The sequence below is a fragment of the Dasypus novemcinctus genome, chromosome 9 (assembly GCF_030445035.2).
Source record: "Dasypus novemcinctus isolate mDasNov1 chromosome 9, mDasNov1.1.hap2, whole genome shotgun sequence".
Lineage (NCBI taxonomy): Eukaryota > Metazoa > Chordata > Mammalia > Cingulata > Dasypodidae > Dasypus > Dasypus novemcinctus.
This window is the reverse complement of record NC_080681.1, coordinates 77,863,299-77,885,765: the sequence shown is the minus strand read 5'-3', so window position 1 is coordinate 77,885,765 and position 22,467 is coordinate 77,863,299. Positions and strand designations below refer to the sequence as shown.

At 45.7% G+C, this 22,467-nt stretch overlaps 2 protein-coding genes across 9 annotated transcripts in view; one reads left to right on the top strand and one right to left on the bottom strand.

The window, feature by feature from the left end:
* CYB5RL (cytochrome b5 reductase like) overlaps positions 1 to 5,530 on the bottom strand; it is a 28,394-nt gene extending 22,864 nt beyond the window's left edge. For 7 of the 8 annotated variants that reach the window (XR_011649664.1, XR_011649663.1, XM_071217428.1 and 4 more), the window contains exons 1-2: positions 5,450 to 5,530; positions 268 to 577 (exon numbers count right to left, since the gene is read on the bottom strand). Coding sequence is in view for 6 of the 8 variants with exons in the window: in XM_071217428.1 (XP_071073529.1) it covers positions 268 to 459 (192 nt within the window). In the remaining 2 variants the exon portion in view is untranslated. Of the gene's footprint in view, positions 1 to 267; positions 578 to 2,773; positions 2,920 to 5,449 lie in introns of all 8 variants that reach the window. The other variant, XM_023592624.2, reaches the window with a different exon arrangement.
* Positions 5,531 to 5,619: 89 nt separating this feature from the next.
* Positions 5,620 to 21,592, top strand: MRPL37 (mitochondrial ribosomal protein L37). Its single transcript, XM_058303527.2, has 7 exons — positions 5,620 to 6,050; positions 8,284 to 8,467; positions 8,562 to 8,677; positions 12,075 to 12,260; positions 16,118 to 16,275; positions 19,295 to 19,498; positions 21,370 to 21,592. Exons 1-7 carry the CDS (start codon positions 5,705 to 5,707, stop codon positions 21,448 to 21,450), a joined length of 1,275 nt encoding a protein of 424 aa, XP_058159510.1. The 5' UTR covers positions 5,620 to 5,704; the 3' UTR covers positions 21,451 to 21,592.
* Positions 21,593 to 22,467: the final 875 nt, after the last annotated feature.

Genomic DNA, 22,467 nt, shown 5'->3' with positions numbered 1-22,467 from the left:
TGTTAAATGAACTGAATGCCAGGCTCTGTGCTAAACATCACAAATGTGTAGCCCTTTTACAGATGAGGAAACTTAGGGAAAGCAAGAGACTTTGCCTGAATCACACAGCAGCTAGTACGTTCCAGGACCAGACTTTTATTATGCATACTCCTTCCTCTCTTCTGTAGAGTCAGGGAAGGCATCCCAGAACAGGTGACGCCCAGCAGGGCTGAGGCCAGAGGGACTCTGCTAACCTGGCCGTACTGTCCAGAAGCAGCCCTCCCTCACCTGTGACTCCTCCTCACTCAGCAGGCTCCTGTCTTTGCTGGTTCTGGCTGCCTCCCACCTTGCCAGGTCTCGGTGATAGATGTCAAACACACAGGGTGAGCAGCCACTGCCACAACACTGGGAAGGCAAGGGCTCTACAGGCCGCAGCTGCAGCCAGGAGTCCTCATCATCGTCCTCATTCCTCTCACCCATTCTCAGGGGTGTTTGGGCAGCCTGTGGAAGGTGGGGCCTGGGAGATATAACCAGGAGCTCCTCCTGGAGCAGATCTGGCTCTGGAAGCCTCAGGCCCAGGCGCTGCTCCCTCGCCAGCCTACAAGAGGGAAAACCTATGGGTTATGCATTGGTTACCTCTCATTCTCCCCTAGGCCTGCTAATGCCAAGCTCTTTGCAAGTACTGGGGAAAGGGATGGTCTGGTCAGGGAAGTAGGCAGACAGGGCACAACAATCAGCACTGGCAGCCAAGGTCTCCTGGCTTCTTCCTGTACTCTGAGTGCTGGGTTAAATATTTTATCTTAGCTATCTCATTGATTTAAAAATATATTTTAAATGATGAAGTAAACATACATCCAGAAAGGTACATAAAAGTTATGTACAACTGAATGGATAATTACAAAAGACGTCTATGTAACTACCATTAACTCAATTAAAAAGAGCCTTGCCAGGCAAAACGGCTGTGGCTCAATCAGTTGGGCTCCCGTCTACCATATGGGAGGCCCTGGGTTCGTGTCCTGGGGCCTCCTCATGAAGGCAGGGTGGCCTGCACGCTGTGGAGTGCCACCTGGCCCCGTGGAGAGCTGACTCAGCAAGGTGACGCGATAAAAAAGGAGACAAGCAAAAAACAGAAAAAAGTGTGCAGTGAATGGACACAGAGAGCAGACAGCAAGCAAGCCACAAGGGGGGCGGGGAAATTAAAGGAAAAAAAAAAAAAAAAAAGAGCCTTGCCAGCATCCCAGAAGCCACCCTGTGTATCCCCTCCTGACCAGAGTTCCCTCCCCTGCCCCAAAGGCAATCACCATTCTCATTTTGCTGAAAGTCATTGCTTGGTTTTTCCTTAGTTTGCCACACATGTCTGCAACCCTAACCACTGGAATTGTTTAGTCTGTTTTTTTTTTTAAACTTTATATAAGTAGAATGATATGAACATGTTCTTTTGCATCTGGCTTCTTTCACTCAGCATTGTTGCTAAGATTCATCCACCAAACTGTTGCATCTCATTTGTTCTAATCAACAATGAGGGAAGTACCATGGTCCCATTTTCAGATGAGAAAACTAGGGACTGGAGAGATTTAATAACTTAACTTAAAGTCATATGGCTCTAAAAATGGTGGCTCCAGGATTCCAATTCCAGTTTGTCTGGTTTCAGAGCCTCAGGTCTTAACCTTGTTGCTCCTCAAACACAGGAAAACATGAGGAGAAGGGTGGGACGGTCCAGGCAAGAGGTGATGAGGACCCAGACCAGGGCAGCCTCAGGTGGGATGGGGGGACAGGGGTCAGTTTGAGAAATGCTGACTAGGGAATTAAAAGGACACAAGGACTGACTAGAAGTGGGAGATGATGGGGATGGTACAGTTGAATGGACATCCGGTCTCTGGCTTGGCTCCCAGGGGCAGCAGTTTGCTTGGTAAAAGCAGCCCAGTTTGGGAGAAAGTGGGTAGAGGGGAAAGAATCCCAGCTTGCAGTATGCCAAATTTGAATCCAGATGTCTGCTGGATGAAACAAGTCTAGGTATATGAGCCTGGAGATGGAGATCTGATTACCTGACACTAGGGCGGAAGGTGGGGTAAGGAAAGCAGTGTTGAGTAGCAGAAAAAGGAGCAGGCTAGAACCTCTGTGAAGGCTGTCTGGCTTTATTCACTTCTATAAGCACCCACTGCACTTGGCCCATTCCATCAAAGGGGCTCAATAAACACTTTTTATATGAATTAATCTCTATATTATAGCATCATGGTCCAGAAAATTACATGTTTACATGTATTTCTTCTCTTCGGGACTGTGAACTTCTTAAGGTCAGATACCTAGTTTTTATTTATTTCACGAAATAGCAGACTGTCTGTTGTTTTAGAATATGTGAGGGAGAGAAGGGGAGGGGAGGGGAGAAGAGGGGAGGTGGGAGGGGAGAAAGGACGGGAGGGAAGGAGGGAGGGAGAGGAGGGAGGGAAAGGAGGGAGGGAAAAAGCAGCTTGATTTCAGGACTGTTGGATAAACAGTCTGAAAGGCAGATCAGTGAGGAAAAGTTAAATGACTTGCTTTGAGATGTTTCTTTAAGGAAAGTTTGGGATTCATCAGGGTTCTCCTTATTTACATGGAGCACACCACAGTTTATATAGAAATAGACCTATCTGGTCATCGCACCTGCAAGCAAGCTTTCCATTTAAAATTCCACATGCAAAATCAAAGTAAAAGAGGATGCTCCCTCCCTTTCAGAACTGAGAGCAGAAATGAGGTAACACTGATGGCACAGCCACCTGAACATTATTTGAACTTAGAATCAATGTAAATATTATACCTCTAAAATGCAACGGCCTCTAAGAGTTTCCAGCCTTTGATTTCCTTCCATTCATTCCTGCCGCAAATATTTACTAGGCAGGGGCTGCTGCATGAGGTGCTGGAATGCAGAGATGAGTAATACTCGTTCACGCTCTGGAAAAGCTCCTAGTCAAGTGGGAAAGTCAATTACTAAACAGCAACCATTATAAGAACAGACGCCAGTTACTGGGCCAGGGTCTGTGCTTGACACTGCCTCACTCAATCCTCCCAACAGCTCTTTCCCATCTTACAGAGGAGAAAACTGAGGCCCAGGTCAGGAAGGCAGAAGAAGGAAGGCCAGAATGCATGCCTCCAGGCTGGTGCTCTTTCTCCCTAGACTACGAGTTTCTGGAGAGCAGGCAAAGGAATTTCATCTCTGATCCCCAGTGCCTGGCACTGGGCTGGCACAGAGCAGGGCTCAACTTGCCACATCATCACTGCACTTTATGAGTCCCCAGAGCCTCCCAGATGCACTAATTTCTTTCTTGCATACAGTGCTAGGATTGAGGTGCAGGCCAAGTCTGTGGGAGGGCAGAAGAGCAAACCACCAAGTTTGCCAGGACGACAGGGGAGTCCAGTTTCCTGGTACCCAATCACTCCCCAGAGATCCTAACCTTTAAGATTTTTTCCACTTTTCCTGATTCTTACCACCATCTACACTGGAGCCTCCTACAGTTCCAAAGGATGTGCTTCTAGTCTCTCCCTCCTACCGTCCATCAAAACACCAGCCACCAGCTCTGATCACACCAGCCCGTTAGGTCCTCATTGCTTACCAGACAGAACCTAATCTCCTTGCCTGGTGCCCAAGGCCTTTCCTGGTCAGACCTGTCCTAACTCTCCTACCACTTACTATCATTGGTTTTATAAGAGTGGTCCCTCTGTGTGAAGTAAATCTTTTATAGAGGAAAGAGTTTGGTTTCAGAAAACCTGATTCCACTGCTCAAGAGCTCTATGACTGCAGAAAGAGCTACCCAGCTGGGAGCCCTTTGAGGGCAAGGATAGTATCTTAATTTCTTTCTGTATTCTACCACCAAGCACAGGACTGGCATATGGAAGCCTCTTGGTATCTGGTGACTGCTCATTCACATTTCAAATATGGTCTGGGGGCCAGGCACAGAGCTAGGTATTGGATACAGCAAAGATGAATAGGATGAGGTACCTACCTTCATAGGGCTTGCATTAATTCAGTGTTACATTAATCCCATCCATTTTTATTGCATACCATGTACCAGCCATGGCACGCAATGGTGCATATTATGAGTGAATGGCACAATACTTTGTGCCAGTTTTTCCCACTGTTTTTTGAAATAAAGTAAGATAAGCAAAAGAGCTGTTAACTGTAAACTGCTATACAGTGTGAGGACTGATCATATCATTCTTTGCCTTAAATGAACCTTCTCCACATTTTAATAATCATACTTACTCTGATATTTAAGGAATTGGTAGGGAAGTTGGCTATGTCTGTCATGAATTATTCTAAAACAAGGGTCATGCCTCCTCACAGATTCTACCTTTACAGTCTGAGAGGCACCATCTCAAAGCCAGTCCTTGGCACATGTTGTTCACTCTGTCTGGAGATTCTTTCCCAAGCTTCAAGCCTTGGCTTAAGGTATTCTCCCCTTAGAGCAGGGGTTCTTAACCTTTTTTGTTCTGTGGACCCCTCTACCAGTCAGGTGAAAACCACAGATCCCTTACTAAGCCCACACTGTACTCTGTATTATATAATAAATGTATCACAACTGTACCAACACATCCCCACAAGAAGAAAGTTTTTGTGAATTTCAGTTCAGCTCATGGACCCCTTGTTAAAAACCCCTGCCTCAGAGGCTCTCCTGGAACTTCCTTCTCAGTCTCTATTATGTACTCTATGTTTCTATTATGTAGTCACTCATTAAACATATATTTATTGAGTGTCTACTATGTGCCAGGAACTGTTCCAGAAGCCTGCCATACAACAGTGAAGAAACACAAACCCTTGCATGCATGAAGCTTACAATCATTACACAAGAGCAAAATGGAAAACAAAGAGTATGTTAGTGTTAAGCACTAAAGAGAAAAGGCAGGAAAAAGTGACAGGATGTGTGTGTTACACTTTACTTATTTTACTTATTTTCTGCCTGTATTTCCCATTAAACTGTACATTCTACATCCCACATCTGTTTTATTCACCAACGCAAACCTAGTGCTTAGCAGAGTACCTCCTGTACAGTGGGCATTTGAGAAACAGGTGCTGACCAAGTTGCAAGGGCCCGACCGCCGTGTCTGGCCTGCCTTCTAGCAAGCGGAAATGGAAATCCAGAGGAAAAGGGGAGAAAGTAACTCAGTTTCGGTGTGTGGTCAGAGGGGTAGTGGGGTGTGCAGAGCGTGTGCGGTGGCACAGGACCGCTCTCAGGCTCAAGGGAGGGGCAGCGATGGAAGCGCCCGCAGCGGGGAGAAGTAGGCGGAGAGGAAACGTTTACCGTGCGCCTGGCGCAGTACCAGGTACGCTGGCTTAGACATTTCAATCCCTACTTTTACAGCGACTGGCACTGGCGCTCAAACGTGAAGGAACTTGCCCAAGCTAAAAGAGCTCGTAAGAGGTCAAGTATGTTCGAGTTCAGTTCTGAGGTCCTGGTACTCTTCTGAGCCCTCCTCAGCCACAGCCTCGACCACTCACCTACACTCCTGCACTTCGACTCACGTGAGGATCCAGCAGTTCCCACTTCCCTCGGAGAGGCGGGAACGCCTGTAAGAACAGGAGACCGGACTGCGGGGGTGGGGCATGGTAAGGATATTTTGACTATGATTGGCCGAAGCGGCTGCCATTCAGAAGAGCGAGCCTCTGCGCCATGCCCTTTTCGTTCCCAGCAGGCTCTTGTGTGGCGAAAGATGGCGGCGTCCAGGTAGCGGTTTTAGGGAAACTAAAATCAGTATGGCGTTAGCGTCGGGACCCGCAAGGCAGGCGCTGGTTGGCCCCAGGCGTCTCGGCTTAGCGGGTTGTGGGGCCCCAAGACGCGGGGCGTACGAGTGGGGTGTGCGCTCCACGAGGAAGCCCGAGCCTCCTCCCCTGGACAGGGTGTACGAGATTCCCGGATTGGAGCCCATCACCTACTTGGGGAAGATGCACTTCATGCCGGGGCTGGCGCGGCCGGTCTTCCCGCCCTGGGACCCCGGCTGGAAGCACCCAAAGTTCCACCGCTCGCCCCCGATGCAGGAGCAGCCTCTGTACAAGGATCAGGCATGCTACATTTTCCACCAGCGTTGCCGCCTCGTCGAGGGTGAGACCCCTGGACGTACGGGATGACCAGCCCTGACCCCGATCCCTCTGTGGCTTTGGCCAAGACACTGAACCTTACTGGCTCTCCATTTCATCTGCGAAATGGGGCCGATAGTGATTCCCATCATCTGAGAGTTGTAAGGATTAAGTGACAAACTGTAAAGAACTGTAAATGCCTGAGGGGGAAAGAGTCTGAGTACCCTGTTGAAAAGATCTGGTTTCTAAGTCTAGCCCTGCCTCTTACCTCTCTGTGTGATTTTGGTGAAGTGGCTGAACCTTCCTGAGCCTCCATTTCCTGTGAAATGATACTTTTGGCTAGATAGATGGTCCACATTGTTCCTCCCAGCTATGACACTTGGAATTTGACTGTATTTTTAAGAAATAGATAGAGGGGAATTACAGTGGAGAAAGCAAAAAGAATGCTTAATCTCCAGGCACATCAGCTCTTTTCACAGGATTGGTAATTGTGACAGAGACGGGTCGTGATTTGCCCACAGGTGCATTGTAGTTTAATAGTGAAACCAGGACTATATTTCTGGTATCCTAGGTCTGAAAGGTTAGAGCTGAGATATTTTCAAGGAAAGGATCTGGACCTAAATACCTTCTATTCCACTTGTATTCCCTTGTTACTCACAGAGAACAGATAAAAATGAGCCAAAACCAGCCTTCCTATCTAGAACAGTACCAGGAATTATTTTCCAGAGTCTGTAGGAAGGACTTGTTTATTAAGTCCCTTTTCCCATTCTTCCCCCACAAATCAGGATAGGGATAGGGCAGGTCCTGAAAACACGAATTGGTCCTAGTAAGTGGAAACAGTATTTTCTAAAGAGTATTTAAGAAAGGGATTTGGTGAATAAATTCTAGGTTTGAAAAAAACTTGAGTCAACTGGCCAGCCTCTTCAACTGTTTAGACCCATTCTTGAAAGCTGATTGCCCAGCCTTTAAACACTTCCACTCTTCCCATGACCTCATAAGACTTGGCACCCTCGAGTGACCTTGATAACAGGATAAAATGTGCATGCATTAGTAATATTTCAGAAGTTAAGATTACACTGGTTTCACTAGGCTGAAAACCTCACAGAAGAGCTTGAAAGCAGATGGGATAATCAAGAGATGGGCTTTAGACAGACTCACACAGCCCTGTCACTTAAAAAATACATGATTTGAAGCAAATTTCTTAGTTGCTCTGAGATGTATTCTTTATTCTACAAGATCACATCTAACTTGTAGGTATAACTCCTGGCACAGAGTAGATGGTAATGCTCAATAAATGGCAGATCTAATATTGAGTATTCATATGCTAGTAAACCATAAAATCTTAATAGTTTATTGACTTCCAAGTTTAAGAAACAATGGCAGTGACAGGACTACAACTCAAATTACCTGCCTGTACCCAGGAAGAGCCCAGCCTTTCTGGGCTAAGGCCAGAGAGAAGTTCAGATCTCAGAGAGGACCTTGTATAATAAAGAGAACAAGAACCTCAGTATGACGCTTTTGACAAATAACAGCACTGTGTTTCATAAGACTGCTTCATATAAAAATCTTTTATAAAGTGGGTTATTTGGAATCTCAGGGTTACAAGAGATGTGAAAAATTATCTGGCAGAGTGCTTCCAAACTCAGGACTCCTGAAGCTATTCATGATGATCCAAAACTTATTTCCAAAAGCTCTTTTCTCTGAATATGGCCACATGGGCTTAATCTTGGGCCCATACCTAATAAATGAGCTATTTTTCTTAGCCACAGGCTTTGGAGGCTGGGAAATGGGTTAATAGAAGGAATCCTAGGGGAGCAGGTGTAGCTTAGTGGATGAGCACCTGCTTTGCATATACGAGGTCCTGGGTTCAATCTCGGTACCTCCTAAAAAAAAAAAAGGAAGGGATATTGAGTGGTAAAGGACCTGGCATCCATCTATCTAGTCCTGTATCCACTGTTTGCAGGATTTAACAAGTGACCACAGCTATCTCAGCCACTATTTGAATTCTTCCTATGGCAGGAGTTTACTACCTGTAACAACTGTTAACCAGCTTTAATGAGAAGGTCATTCCTGAGATTGAGTAGAAATCTGGCTCTAGAATCTTCCCTTCTTTATTTTTGGTTCTAACTTCTCAGATGTCACAGAACAAATCTGTTCTTTCTTGAGGCAGCCATTTCCCCCAAGCTACCACCCTGCAGGCTTAAACATCTCTTCCTGAGTCATAGTCCTTTTTTTTCCCCTGACTGATTACCTCAAAGGTGTAAAGCAGGCCCTCTGGCTTACGAAGGCCAAGTTAATAGAAGGCCTCCCTGAGAAAGTACTCAGCATTGTTGACGATCCAAAGAACCACATCGAGAACCAAGATGAGCATGTTCTGAACTTGATATCTTACGCCCGTCTCTGGCACTCCACTGAAGACACCCCCAAGAGAGAGACCTACTGGTAAGTTTCTCCAAGTAAATAGGATTTCCAGCTGATGGATCTTAGAGGCAACCTGTTGCTTTAAGTCACCCAAATGTCTCTTCTTCTCTTCAAGCCCAGTCATTGTGGATAGTCTGATACAGCTATGTAAATCCCAGATTCTCAAGCATCCTTCTCTGACCAGGCGGATCAGTGCGAAAAATTCCACATTATCAACCACTTGGAATCGAGGTTGGTCATCTTGTACCCCTGAAAGCCTTGGTCTGTTTTCTTTCTACCCTTAGCCCACCACCAGTTCACGTTGCAAACCCTTCCCATCCCTCACCCCCGTACCTATCCTCACTCTCATTCTTTGTGATATAATTTCAGAGGCTCAGGTACATTCTCAAAATCATTAGTTATAGCTGGTCTTCTTTTTTCCTTCTTTTTCCCAAGACTAATTAATTCAACAATATCTATTGTATGCGTACTGTGTGTTTGGGAGTACCTGAATATTGAAGATGAAGAAGTAACAAAGCAGATTATAGTCTCTGCCCTTACAAAGTTCATATTCTATTGCAACACCTTCTTACCCCCATTCATTTTTCTCTACCCTTCTGACTTAGTTTTGCTTGAGCTGCTATCACAAATACCACACAGTGGGTTGTTGTAAATAGTAAGCATTTATTGGCTTATGGTTTCAGAGGCCAGAAATCCAACATTATGGTATTGACAAGACTTACTTTCTCCCCAAAGATTGTGTGGGCTTTCTTGGCTTTCCCAACATATGGCAATATTCCACTCCTTTCTCTTTCAGGTTCCCGCAGGTTCCTGCTGACTTGTAACTTCTGTTTCTTTCTCTGTATCTCAATTTCTGCTGCTTAGAAAGGAGTCCCAGTAATGTAGATTAAGGCCCATCATTCAGTTGGGCCACACTGTAATTCAAAATAACATCTGTAAGAGGGCCTATTTACAGTGGGTTCACATGTACAGGACTATGAAGATTAAGAATATGTCTAAAGTGGGGTACATAATTCAGTCTCCCACATCCTCAATTCCATTTTCCACATAGCTGTTGGAGTGATCATTCTAAAATGCAAGTCTTTTTATGTCCCGTGCCTGCTTCAAATCCTTTATTGTCTCCTAATAGTTTAAACCCTTTATCATGATTTACAAGGTTCTCTGTGATTCTGGCTTCCACCTACCCCTTTCTAGTCGTATTTTCTGCTTTACCATGCCACTCCCCATCCCTAAAATTAAACTTTAGCCACTCGTAGATTTTGGCATCAAGCTTTTACACTTTTGTACCTTTGCACATGTTACACATTCTGCCTGGAATGCTTTTTTCCGCTTTGTTCATTTGACTGAACTCTACTTGTCTACCAGACTCAACTCAAGTCCTCTTCCTTTGTCAATCCAGGCTGGGTTAGCTTTTCCTCCTTTGTGTTCCTACTGCTTATTGTGCATATTTGTGCCTTTAAAAAAAAAAATCATAGTACCTGTTACACTGCATTGCAGTCCTGTAATTTCTTCTCTGTCTACTCCAGTAAACTGTGAACTCCTGATGTCAGGGACCTTGCCCACAGTGTCTTAACTATTCCTGGAATACAGTAGATGACACTGAATGAAGGGGTAGAAGATTGAAAACCAAATCTTGGGATTTCAGAGAGCACAGGTATTCCAGATGGTGGAATTCTAGATCAGGGAAACCAGTTAGGGAACAGTTTGGGATTTTTCAGGGCATCTTGGTCAGGTTTCTCCCACCTGCCCCTTTGAGTGTGGACTTCCTGGCTCACAGGCAGCTGTGCAGAGGTCATGGCATTACTAAGGAAATCGGCCTCATTAATGGAGAAGTACTTGCTGGCCCATCATGAAGTATTGCTTCTAATTAAACTGACCTCACTGGAGCTGTTACTGGAGGAGGGATGTGGAAGGAGTTGAATTAGAAACCACACCACAGTGGTCTGTGGGGAGAATCTAAAACCCAGGGTTAGGAGGGGTCCAGGCACATTTCTTTTCCTTGCAAATCATATGTGAGGAAACAGTAAATACTTTAGAAAACTATTCTCGAGGTGTGAGTATGATGTATTTTACCAGGCAAGTCAGCTTATCCATTCACAGATATAGTGTCTGTCATTTTGAATGTCCAGTAAGGAAGGCCACATGCTACTTAATAGTGCTGTTGCCCAAACCACTTTCTGACCATATGGGAAAAATCACCCTTGATCTATCATCACACCATGATTCTATTTCTGAAAATCAGAGCACCTTCAAGGAAGAGGTGCCTCTGTGGAGAATCCTTAGGAGGCATTCTTAAGGAGTCTTTCCATTAACATTTTGTCTGGTGGTGACACATGGCCTCCAGTGGTCCTCTGTGCAGGGCCACCACTGGTCCACATGTGTTCATAATGGCACATCTTTGATGAGTCAGACATGAGTTTGCTTCCCATACCACCTACATTTCTGTGTAGTAAATATGCTAATCCATTGTCCGTGAGGCTTTTGGATGTCAGATTTTTTTCACTCAGTGATTGAGGGCAATCTGACCCTTTTCTGGATTTAATAGCTTTCCTCTTCAGCCTCCATGCTCACTGCTTCTCTCTTCCCACCCCTCCTTCCCCACCTTATCATGCTCTAGTCATCTGGATTTATGTCCCTAATCTGTGCCATTGGATTGCATGCTTCTATGCCTTTGCACATGTTATTCCTCCTTAACGCAATGCTTTTCCTCCCCTTTCTTAGTTTGGCAAGCTTGTATCCAGTGGTTCTCCACCAAGGGCAGTTTCACCCTCCTGGGGACATTTGCCATGTTTGAAGAGATTTTTGATTGTCATGAGTTGGTTGGGGAAGAGGATGAGGTGCTACTGGCATCTAGTGGGAACAGGCCAGGGATGCTGCTAAACCATCCTACAATGCACAGGACAGCCGTCCTCACCTAAGAATTGTTTCATCCAAAATGTAAATAGTGCCAAGACTGATAAACCCTGCTGTTATCCATCCTTCAAAACTTAGTCCTGAGGCATTGTTTCCTTCAAAAAGCTTCCTGCAGGGAGCAGATGTAGCTCAAGTGGTTGAGTACCTACTTCCCATGTACAAGGTCCCAGGTTTGATCCCCAGTACCTCCTAAAAACAAACAAACAAAAAACCAACCCTCATTGGGAAGCAGACATAGCTCCGTGGTTGAACACCTGCTTCTCATGTATGAGGCTCTGGGTTCAATCCCCAGTAACTCCTTAAAAAAAAAAAAAAGATTCATGCACAAGTTGGTTCCCCCCACCTGTATTATTTCTGATTATAGATCATACTTTCACTGTAGAGCTTACTATCTGGTAAGTTCCTTGAGACCAGAGACTAACTCTCACTCATTTCTGGGTCCCAGCTTAGAGCAGGTACTTGAGAAGGTATGTGTGGGGCAGACTTGAACCAACAGAAATCAGGCTTTAGGGTTCTCTGGAAAGAGGGAACATAAGGAAGGAGAGTGTATTGTTTCAACCCCCTCCTAGGAATCCCAGGATTAGCATCCTAATTCAGTTTTGTTTCATATATGAGGCTAATCTCTAGAAAAGCTATAAATGACTTGAGTAGCATGGGAGTATGAAAGCCTTAGACTTTAGACCAGGTTAGACTAATTGTCTTTTTCTACTTCTAGAATCAATTCTCCTTCAGGTCCGTGGTCTTAGTGGAGTCCGATTGAATGCCAAGGATCCTCTACCCCCCGTTGCCTCCAGAGAGGAGGTTCAGGCTACTAAGGATCATGTTCTGGAAACCTTCTATCCCATATCTCCCACTATTGATCTTCAGGAATGCAATGTTTATCATATGAAAGATGACACAGGTGAGTGTAAAAGCCTTTGACTTTTTAGCCATGTGAAGATGGGGGATGCAATTTTTCCAAATGAAAGGTATCTACTGAGTGCTTACTTGCTAGGCATCTCTTTTGCATTATCTCCTAGAATCCACGTAGCAGCCCCATGAGACAGGTCCTATTATATATTTTATAGGCAAGGAAAATTGAGGCTCAGGGAAGTTCAATACTTTGCTCAAGGTCACACAGCAGAGCAGAATTTTGTCTCATTCCAAAGCATGTGCTCATTCCAATGTTCCTGTTTCCATAATCCCATTAGCATTTTCTCATTCACCTTCCTCTTCTTCTTTGGAGGAGGTAGAATTACAACCACCTTCAAAAGCTGACTTTGCTCTTTCACCCCTGAGAAGCAACTTCATTACATCAGAACTTAATGGGTACCATGAGGGGATTTTGACCAGGCACAAAATGTTTCCTTTATTTCATAAGGTCCCTTGAAAGATTCACTGTGTATTTGCCCAGTAAACCCTGCCAGCTGCCTTGTAGGACCAAGGAAGCCCCACAGGGCCTTGAATGGGGCTATTAATCCAGACTCCATCAAACAAGGCACCACCATTTACCCAGTCAACCAGACTGGGGCAAACTAGGGAGTTTAGGCTGGGCTGGCCCCTAACTCTTGCTGTCAAGTCAGTCATGAGCTGTAGCTGCTTCCTCCTTAACCTCTCTTCATTTCTACACTCCACCTAGATTAGGTTCTGCTGTCTCTCATCTGGCCTGTTGACACAGCCTCCTAACTGGTCATTCTGATTCCAGGGTATTTTCATCCATTCATCTAATTCACAACTTCAGATGGTCTTTCGAAACACACACATCTAATTCCATTTCTCTTCTTGCCCACTTCCCTATTGCCTACTGGATAGTTTGAGCTCCTCACTTAGCACATGAAAGCCTTCATGTCTGGCCTCTGCCTCTCTCCAGCATCATCTTTACCTCCTCCCCACATACTCCCTTTATTCCAGCTAAGCACATCATGCTCTTTCTCACCACCATGCCTGGGCAGATCCTCTTCCCCCTGCCCACAACTCTTGACCATTACCCCTTCTTATCTTCAGCCGGCTAACTCTTCATCCTTCACAGTTCATCATAGGAATCACTTCCTCCCAGAAATGTTCTGGGATCTTCCAGTCTTCTCTTCCCACAGCTCCCTATGCTCACCTCATAATTTTTTCCCCTTATTGTTAGAACATTTTTTTATATAACCTAAAACTTACCGTTTTAACCATTTTCAAGTATACAGTTCAGTGATGTGAATGACATATGCAATATTATGCTACCATCACCACAATCCATTACCAAAACTTTTTCCATCACCCTAGTTAAAAACTATACCCATTAAGCATTATCTCCCCATCTCCTACCCCTGCTCCTGGTAACGTGTATTCTAATTTCTGACTTTATGAATTTGCATATTCTGATACTTTCATAAAAGTGAGATCCTTTTGTGCCTGGCTTATTTCAAGGTGATGTCTTCGAGGTTCATCCATGTTATGGTTTGTATCAGAACACCATGCCTTTTTGCAGCAGAACACTATTTCATTGTATGTATATATCATATTTTTAAAAATCTGTCCTTCCATGGAGGCACTTGATTTGCTTCTACCTTTTGGCTGTTGTGAGTAGTGCTGCTATGAACATTGGGGTATAGATTCTACCCAAGTCTCTGCATTTGGACTTTGGGTGGTATATACCTAGAAGTGAGATTCCTAGGTCATTTGATAATCCTATGTTCCTTTCTGAGGAACAGCCAAATTATTTTCCATAGTGGCTGCACTATTTTACGTTCCCTCCAATAATGCATGAGGGTTCCTATTTCCACATCCTTGCCAACATTTGTTATTTTCCCTTTTTTGTTTTCAGCAGTAGGCGTTCAGATGTGTGTGATATGGTATCTCATTGTGGTTTTGATTTGCATTTGCCAATAATGATATTGAGGATCTTTTTATGTGTTTATTATTGGTCATTTTTATATCTTCTTTAGAGAAATGTCTATTCAAGTCTATTGCCCATTTGTTAATTGGGTTGGCTGTCTTTCTGTTGTTGATTCGTAGGAGTTTTTTTGGTTTTTTGTTTTTAAAGATTTATTTATTTATTTCTCTCCCCTTCCCCCACCCCACCCCAGGTGTCTGTTCTCTGTGTCTGTTTGCTGCGTGTTCTTCTTTGTCCACTTCTGTTGTTTTCAGCGGCACAGGAATCTGTATTTCTTTTTGTTGTGTCATCTTGCTGTGTCAGCTCTCCGTGTGTGCGGCGCCATTCCTGGGCAGGCTGAACTTTTCTTTCGCTCTGGGCGGCTCTCCTTATAGGGCACACTCCTTGCGCATGGGGCTCCCCTACGCGGGGGACACCCCTGCGTGGCAGGGCACTCCTTGCGCGCATCAGCGCTGCGCATGGGCCAGCTCCACATGGGTCGAGGAGGCCCGGGGTTTGAACCACGGACCTGTAGGAGTTTTTTGTGTATTTGAGTTATTAAGCCCGTCTTGGACATGTAGTTTCCAAGTGTTTTCTCCCATTCTTTAAGTTGCTTTTCATTTTCTTTGATAATGCCCTTTGATGCGCAAAAGTTTTTAATTTTGATGAAGTCCAATTTTTCCTTTTGTTGCTTGGGCTTTAGGTGTAAAGTCTAAGAAACCATTGCCTAATACAAGGTCCTGAAGATGTTTCTCTATGTTTTCTTCTAGGATTCTGTAGCTTTCGTTCTTATATTTAGATCTTTGATCCATTTTGATATTCATGTGCATATCCAGTTTTCCCAGCACCATTTATTGAAGAGACTGTTTTTTTCTCCATTGATTAGACTTAGCACCCTTGTCAAAAATCATTTGGCCCTAGATGTGAGGGCTTATTTCTATGCCTTCAATGTTTTTCCATTGGTCTACAAGTCTATCCTTGTGTCACTGTCCGCTCATATCTTGACATGTTATTTTATACGAGCATGATCAGTTTTCTGGTCTTTCTTGCTGTAGACTCTGAACTCCTCAGAGGCAGTACAAGCTCTGCTCGTCCTCTTCCCTGGGACTTTCTTGGAGCTTGACACATAGTGCTTGGAGAGTAATGGGCTGAGTAACTGAAGCAAGGACTGAGAAGTGGACAGCAAAGCCACATCTCCCTCTCTTAAGTAGTGCTTTCCTCTGGGAATTATAGAGCCCACATTTTCAAGCCTCTTTTTCCCTCTTTTTTACCCACATTCCCTGAACTGGGTCACTCATTCTAGAAACCCCCAGCCTGCCAACAGTTTACTCATAGTTCTGGAACGGAAGAGACTAAGGACCTGACAGGATCATGGCTTCGAGGAATAGTGCTAACCTTTGGTTCTCAGCACAAGTGTTGTGGATCAGTAGTGACAGTTGTGAGGTATGAGGCAGGTCATTTATCACTAATAAGTATTGAAGTTTGCAGATGACTTGCTTTATTTTTTAATAGAGTCAGGTTGTCCCTCTTTTAGTGTCTGTTATCTTTGTGCTTGAGTGAGAGAAAGGGGTACAGTTAGAGCTAGCAGGCAGGAATCATCTCTGAGTTGGCAAACATTTTCTGTAAAGAGCCAAAATATTAATATTTTACATTTTGCAGGCCATATAAGGTGTCCATTACACCTGTTCAATAGACATATGTAAATGGGTGGATTGTGACTGTATTCCAGTAAAACTTCATTTTCAAAATCAGGCAGCAGACCAGATTTGGCTTGCAAGCTGATTTGCCAACACCTGAGCTACAGTGATAATCTACCTTTCCCGGGGCTCTCTGTAATGCCTGGCCCTGAGCTAATGTGATGTGACTTTCCAGGGCAGGCTGATTAACTCTTCTACCCCTCCACATGATTATGTATCTTTCAGGATTCCAGGAAGGGTATCCTTACCCCTATCCCCACACCCTCTATTTCCTGGAGACGGCTGCTATCCGGCCACATCGCTTTCACCCAGATCAGCTGCGTGCCAAGATGATCCTATTTGCTTTTGGCAATGCCCTGGCTCAGGCCCGCCGTATCTATGGGGTATGTATATGGAGACCACGATACTGCTCTACATGGTGTTGCTTTCCTGTCTTATGCTGCTCAAAGAAGAAATGGGGGTGTGGGGCCTCCTTGCTTGACTTTTTGCCTTCTCTGAGGAGTTTCAGGGAGAGGCGCTTCCATTTACCCTACCAAGAAGTAACTAACATCTGCTGAAGTCATTCTGTGTCCCTGTGCTTTACCTAAGATACCTCATTTGTAGTCCACAAGGCATTGTGATACCCTTTTTCCAGATTCTGCCACTGGATCATAGGCAGGCTAAGTGCTTGTTGAGTGGTAGAATAAGGATTGGGACTAGGTATAACTGAACCCCAAAACCATGTTATTGTACTCCAGCAAACCACCCATGTACTCAGGGCTGGAACCCAAGGCTCCATTAGGCAGGAGGAAGCGCAGTAGCAGAGATAGCTGAGACCTGCCTGCTAAGTCGGGACAGTTTCTAAGGGTTCAGAATACTGCTTGGTAGTAGCCCTTGATTTTCAGAGGCAGTCTCAGAGACCTAGGTGGTGTAGAATGCAGGCAGAACGTTGTCAGAGCACTGTCCAAGGTTGGGGGAAAGGGTGGCTCTGAAGCAAAGGCCTCCAGGAAGAGGAGATTATTGGAGCCCCCAAGCAGGCTAGGGGCACCAGATTCTTGATTTTCATGGGAGGAAACTCTGAGAGTTGCTGGAGGGTTCCAGAGTCTTGTTTAGAGACTAAGGCCCTCCTCAGGGAGTAAGGAAATTCCAAATGTTCTGTGCCCCATCCTCCTTAGAGTAGGGGCAAGGGTTGGGGGAGGTGTAGTTAGCCAAATGGACCTTGTCTGTTACATGCCAGACATTTAAGTAGGGTTCTTTATATCAGTGATTCCCAAAACGTTGTTCTGGACTAGCAGCATAAGTGTCATCTGGGAACTGGTTAAGAAGGCAAATTCTAAAACCTACCCCAGGCCTATTAAATCAGAAACCCTGGGAATGAGGCCCAGCAATCAGTCTTTTTTTTTTAAACAAGCCCTCTAGGTGGTGATGATACAAGCTCAAGTTTGAAAACCACTACACTAAAATTTGAAAACGACTGCTTTATTAAATCCTTAGGCAACCCTGTATGGCAGATTCTAATAGCTTCACTTTACAGATAAAGAATCTGAGGCTCAGGGAGGCTAGGTAAACTTGGTCAGTATCCTATAGCTAAGAAATTAACAGCTCCCACATCATTGTGACCTGCTCGTGTCTTTCCAGTTCCAGGAACATTACCTTTAATTCCAATTCTCTGATTGTACACTTTCAGAATGCTCAGAAAGTTTAGGTAACTTGCCCAAGATCCCACAGCTAATGAGTAGGGAAAAGAGTGGGAGCTCTTATCCCTCCAACTTCAAAGTACAGTGGGGAGGCATCCCCGCTGTAGGGCAGGGGAAGGAGGCAGAGGTAATCATACAGTCCCGTTCCAGGTCCCAGGCCTGCAGGCTCAGTGTAGCTTCTGTGCCAGCAGACGATACAGCAGAGCATGGGTCGTGACGCTGTCACTAATTGCCACCCAGTTGGGTGGAGGAGGAGACCCTCCCACCCCCTCCAAGTACAGATTATTCCTGGGGATGTGAAGTTGAGCAATTATGGGAAAGGCCTCCGTGTAAAAGGTAAAATTGCTGAGAAATTTATGTACTACCTGCAGTTTTATTGATCTGTAGAGGGAGATAAGAGTCAATACAGAATTCTCGGTGAACACTTAGAGGTACTTTTCTTTTTATTTATTTCTCGTGTGGCTAAGAACAGGTATTTTTAAGGCCAACAGCCCCGGTGTGGCCCACACTGAGGTCTGCCATTAGCTGTTCTTAATGTCAGGCTCAGCCCTGGAGGAGTGAACAGAGGCAGCATCTTTGGATCGAGGATGCTCTGCTTAGTGGGGCCAGCCTGTTGGATCTTTGTCCGGCGAGTAGCTGGCACCAAACTGTGGATTGCTGCCAAGTCTCAGTAGGGTGACCATATAATTTATCATCCAAACTGGGATACTACTGAGAGTGAAAGGAGACCTGCTATCAAATAGAGTGGGACAGCAGGCATAGACCAGAATGGTAGGGTTAAATGACTTAATGGCTTAGTGCCATGGAAAGAAGATCAACCTGAGGTGAACCTGGCTCTGCCATTTCCTCATGGGTGACCTTGAGCAAATTATACCACCTCTCTGAACCTCAGTTTCCTCATCTGTTAAGTGGGAATAGCTCTCTAAATTTATGAGATAGAGATGACTATGTAAAATTGGCAAAGAGACCTTCAGTAAATGGTTGTTCTCATTATCACTATTACCAAGTAGCACTGATTGAAAGATCATGAGCAAATGTGTTGTTTGGTTAAATCCTGGTGCTGATAGTAGCTGGAGTGGACACTCTAGGAACATGGTGTAATCTCAGAATTTCATGGAGAGCCTGAAGCCAGGTAGGTTGACAGCCTGCTGACTTAGGGCATCTAGGATGCCAGGCCCTTAGGAGCAAAGCAGAAGTGGTAATGTGCATGGTTGAACATTAGTCAGTTCTGGCTTCCGAGACTAGATAACTTCTTTATGACCTCAGACAAGTCACTTTACCACTCTGAGTCTGAGTCTCACTTGTCAGATGAAAAATGAATGAAATTACATATGTTCATTGATCCTCCAGGTTAACATTTGATAAAGCTGATATCACTGCTGTCACCATCAGGTAAACCCATGAGTTTGAGGGATTTCATTAATCTCTCAGCTCACCTTCCTGGACTCTGCAGCTTGCCCAGTCATCACCTGTCAGTGGCAGGAATTATTACTTTAATGTGCTCAAATTGAAGAGCCCCTTCTGGGGCCAGGAGGCATCTGAGGCCAGGCAGAACCAGGCTGGGGTAAGGGAAGGCCTGGCTCTAGACAGTGCCCTGAACTCCTCGTTCTATTTTAATTGCCCCAACGTGAAGCCATTAGTTTAAAGGCAGTGGCATTTATTTTAAAGGCCAGAACTAGAAGCTTCCTGGTTCTGATTCATTTAACTTGTCCCCTTTCCTTATCAGAATGACACTAAGGTTTTGGAGCAGCCGGTGGTGGTGCAGAGTGTAGGTACAGACGGACGTGTCTTCCAGTTCCTGGTGTTACAACTGAATACCACAGATCTGGCCTCTAACGACGGCATCAAGAATCTGGTCTGGGTGGACTCAGATCAACTCCTCTATCAGCATTTTTGGTGTCGCCCAGTGATCAAAAAGAAGGTGGTTGTGGTAAGTCTGGCCCTCTCCAGCCTGGTGATTGGGTGAGGGCCATGACTTGTTCTACCCAGGGTGGGGTTAAAGGGATGCTCCGTGCGTGGGCTTCTGTCTTTAGGGACTTCATGCAGCGTAGGATCTCTGCCTGGAGGGCTGCCTCCTCCTTGCCCATCACCTAAAGCCTCTACCCTGGGCCCTGCCCAACTCTTCCACCTCACCCTCCCTCCACACCCAGCTCCTTGATGTTTCCCAGTATGCCCTGCTGCCAAATGAGCTTGCAGCCTTTTCTGCTCCTTTAAAGAGGAGGGTTCTCCCTTCTTTCCCCCCATCCCTTTCCCAATTTCTATTTCTTCTGAAATATTTACTTACCCTTCCAAGTTTAGCATAAGCATTTCTTCCTCTGGGAAACTTCCTCTGATTACCACCACCCGCTTCCCAGGCTCACTAGGTGCCTCCGGTACACTCCCATTGCCTCTGAGTTCCCCCAGCACAGCACGATTGCACTGCTGTGCTGTAATGAGCAGTGGACATGTTTTTCTCCTCCACCAAATTGAGCTCCAAGGTCCTCAAGGGCAGGGCCTGTGAATGGTGCATCTGTTCATTTCATTCCTCAGATACGGAATTTCTCCCATGTCACTGTCACTGCTGCACCCCAATGCTAAACCCACAGAGTCCAGACCTGCATTCAGACTGTATCTGAATAAATACATAGTATAACATCAGGGAGTGATAAGCACTCTGAAAAGACATAAAGCAGGATAAGGGGGATGAGAGAGAACAGAGTCTGGGTGCTGCTGGGTCTGTGAATAGTTATCTCCCTAGAGTCCAACGCAAACCTTACTTTAGTCCAGACTTGCCTGGTGGAGCTGTGGTTGAGCCTTTGAACATTATCAACATGTCATTTGTATAGTTAGTTCTCCATTATCTTCTACCCTTGAAAGGTCTGGGTCCTTCTCTTTGTCTCTACGTAGTGTCTGTCACCTGCACAGTCACACTGGCCTCCTCCGGGTCTCTGCTTAGTCTTGCTCTCCTTCCCCCTCTCATGTCTTCAGGTCCTCTTCCTTCCAGCACTGCTAACCAAGGTCATCTTTAGGCTCAGTGCATCTGCCCCCTTAGTGCCAGGCCCTGTCTGCGATGGTCAGGCAGCTCCTACTCTCCCTCTTCTTCCCCTGCCCCTCTTCCCTGGCCCACCCTACTTCACAGGCCCTGGGCTCCAGCCTCACTCTCTCGGTGTTCATTTATTGTGCCATTGCATATGTTGATTGCTCTGAAGTCTCCTTCCATTTCTTTTTCTTTCTGGCCCACCCTACTTGCCCTTTAAAACTCACCCGTACATGGCTTCTCCAGTGTATAGAAGTTGGTGAGCTAGTCGTTTTTTCCTCTGCTTTCTTAGCCTCCTTTTCCTACTTCCTTTATGAGGACTCTTGCCTCTTATTATCATCATTTGAACCCCTGCTTGTAAACTCCTAAAGGCAAGAACTAGATTCAGGTTACTTCTGGGTCGCTCGCACAGGACATAGGCCCAGTGCAGAGAGAGAACGTACCTGATGTGTTTGTTGAAGGAAGGAAGGATTGTTATCCCTGAGAACTAAAAGGGGGACAGACCGTTTGGTCCTGGTGGTTGAAGTGGGATGGATTAAGGAACAGGGCACAGTCACCAAATGATTTGGCTGGAGGTGGTAGGAGTGCTTCTCGTCCCTGACCCCCAGCCCCCAGGCATCCTTCAGCACCAGCTCCCCCGTGCCTCTCCTTGTTCCCTGAGAGAGGTGATGTCAAAGAAAGAACGTTATTACCCAGGCACGTAAGGATTACATAAAATTGACCTTTGTTTTAACTGCTGCCATTAAACCTAGAAGCAGGGTCCTCATGGGCTGTGTTCTTTCCAGGAACCTGTTGGACCAGTTGGTTTCCAGCCAGAGACATTCAGAAAGTTTTTAGCTCTGTATCTTCATGGTGCTGTTGAGTAGAGGACCATTCTGAGGCCCGAAACACCCGTCCCCCTCTCCCACGGAAGATCCTGCATCCTGGGCAGGGCCTGGGATCTGCCAGGAGCCTCAGTTTGTATTTAGCTCACTGGCCTCGCTGAAAATAAAGAGCCTTTCAAGTGCACCGGAGCCTGTGGTCAGTGTGAAGGTGTTGTTAGGAGGGGGACTCGCAGCCACAGTCCTTCCTCCCGAGCTACCTCCACTCAAGCAAGGGCCCCGGAGCCCGATCTTGGCTTCAGCCCAGCTCTGCCCCTGACCTGTGACTTTAGATAAACATCTCCATCTCTCTGGGTTTCAGCTTCTTCATCTGGAACATGAACTAATATGGCCTGCCTTATTTTGAGGACTATATATTATGTATATGCGAGTCTGCCACATAGCAGGTCCTTTATATTGGTAGCTAGGTTCTTATGTGGCTCAGGACACATTCTTTCCCTTGACGGCAGAAAATCTGAATGGACAGTTTAGTGTCACTTTCTCACTCCTATTCCTGCTTAACGAGCCAGCACACTCCTGGGTCAGCTGACCTCTATTCAGATAACATTAAGGCCTGGTCTTTGCCAGACACCACACCAGGCGCCTTACACATCATCTTGTTTAACCCCCACACAACCCTTGTAAGGTAAGTGTCATTTCCGTGTAACAGATTAACTTATTCAGGAAAAATATTGAGTGTCTAGTATATGCCAGGCACTGTACTAGGCCCTAAAATAAGGAAGCTCAGATAGTATAAGGAATTTGCCCAAGGACACACAACTAGTGTTTTAAGTTAGGTTCTCCTGGACCTAGACTTCGAAATGGAGATTTGCATGTCGAAAGTCTTTAGAGGGGAGTGGATTTGGCCCAACGGATAGGGCGTCCGCCTACCACATGGGAGGTCCAAGGTTCAAACCCAGGGTCTTCTGACCCATGTATTGAGCTGGCCCATGCGCAGTGCTGATGCACGCAAGGAGTGTCATGCCACACAGTGGTGTCCCCCGCATAGGGGAGCCCCACGTG

What these genes read in the sequence shown, in the direction of transcription:
- MRPL37 (XM_058303527.2), top strand. Translation starts at nt 5,705, where the DNA reads ATGGCGTTAGCGTCGGGACCCGCAAGGCAGGCGCTGGTTGGCCCCAGG. An exon ending in TCATATGAAAGATGACACAG is followed by an intron (nt 12,261 to 16,117) that starts GTGAGTGTAAAA and finishes TGTATCTTTCAG; the next exon opens with GATTCCAGGAAGGGTATCCT. An exon ending in AGGCCCGCCGTATCTATGGG is followed by an intron (nt 16,276 to 19,294) that starts GTATGTATATGG and finishes TTTCCTTATCAG; the next exon opens with AATGACACTAAGGTTTTGGA.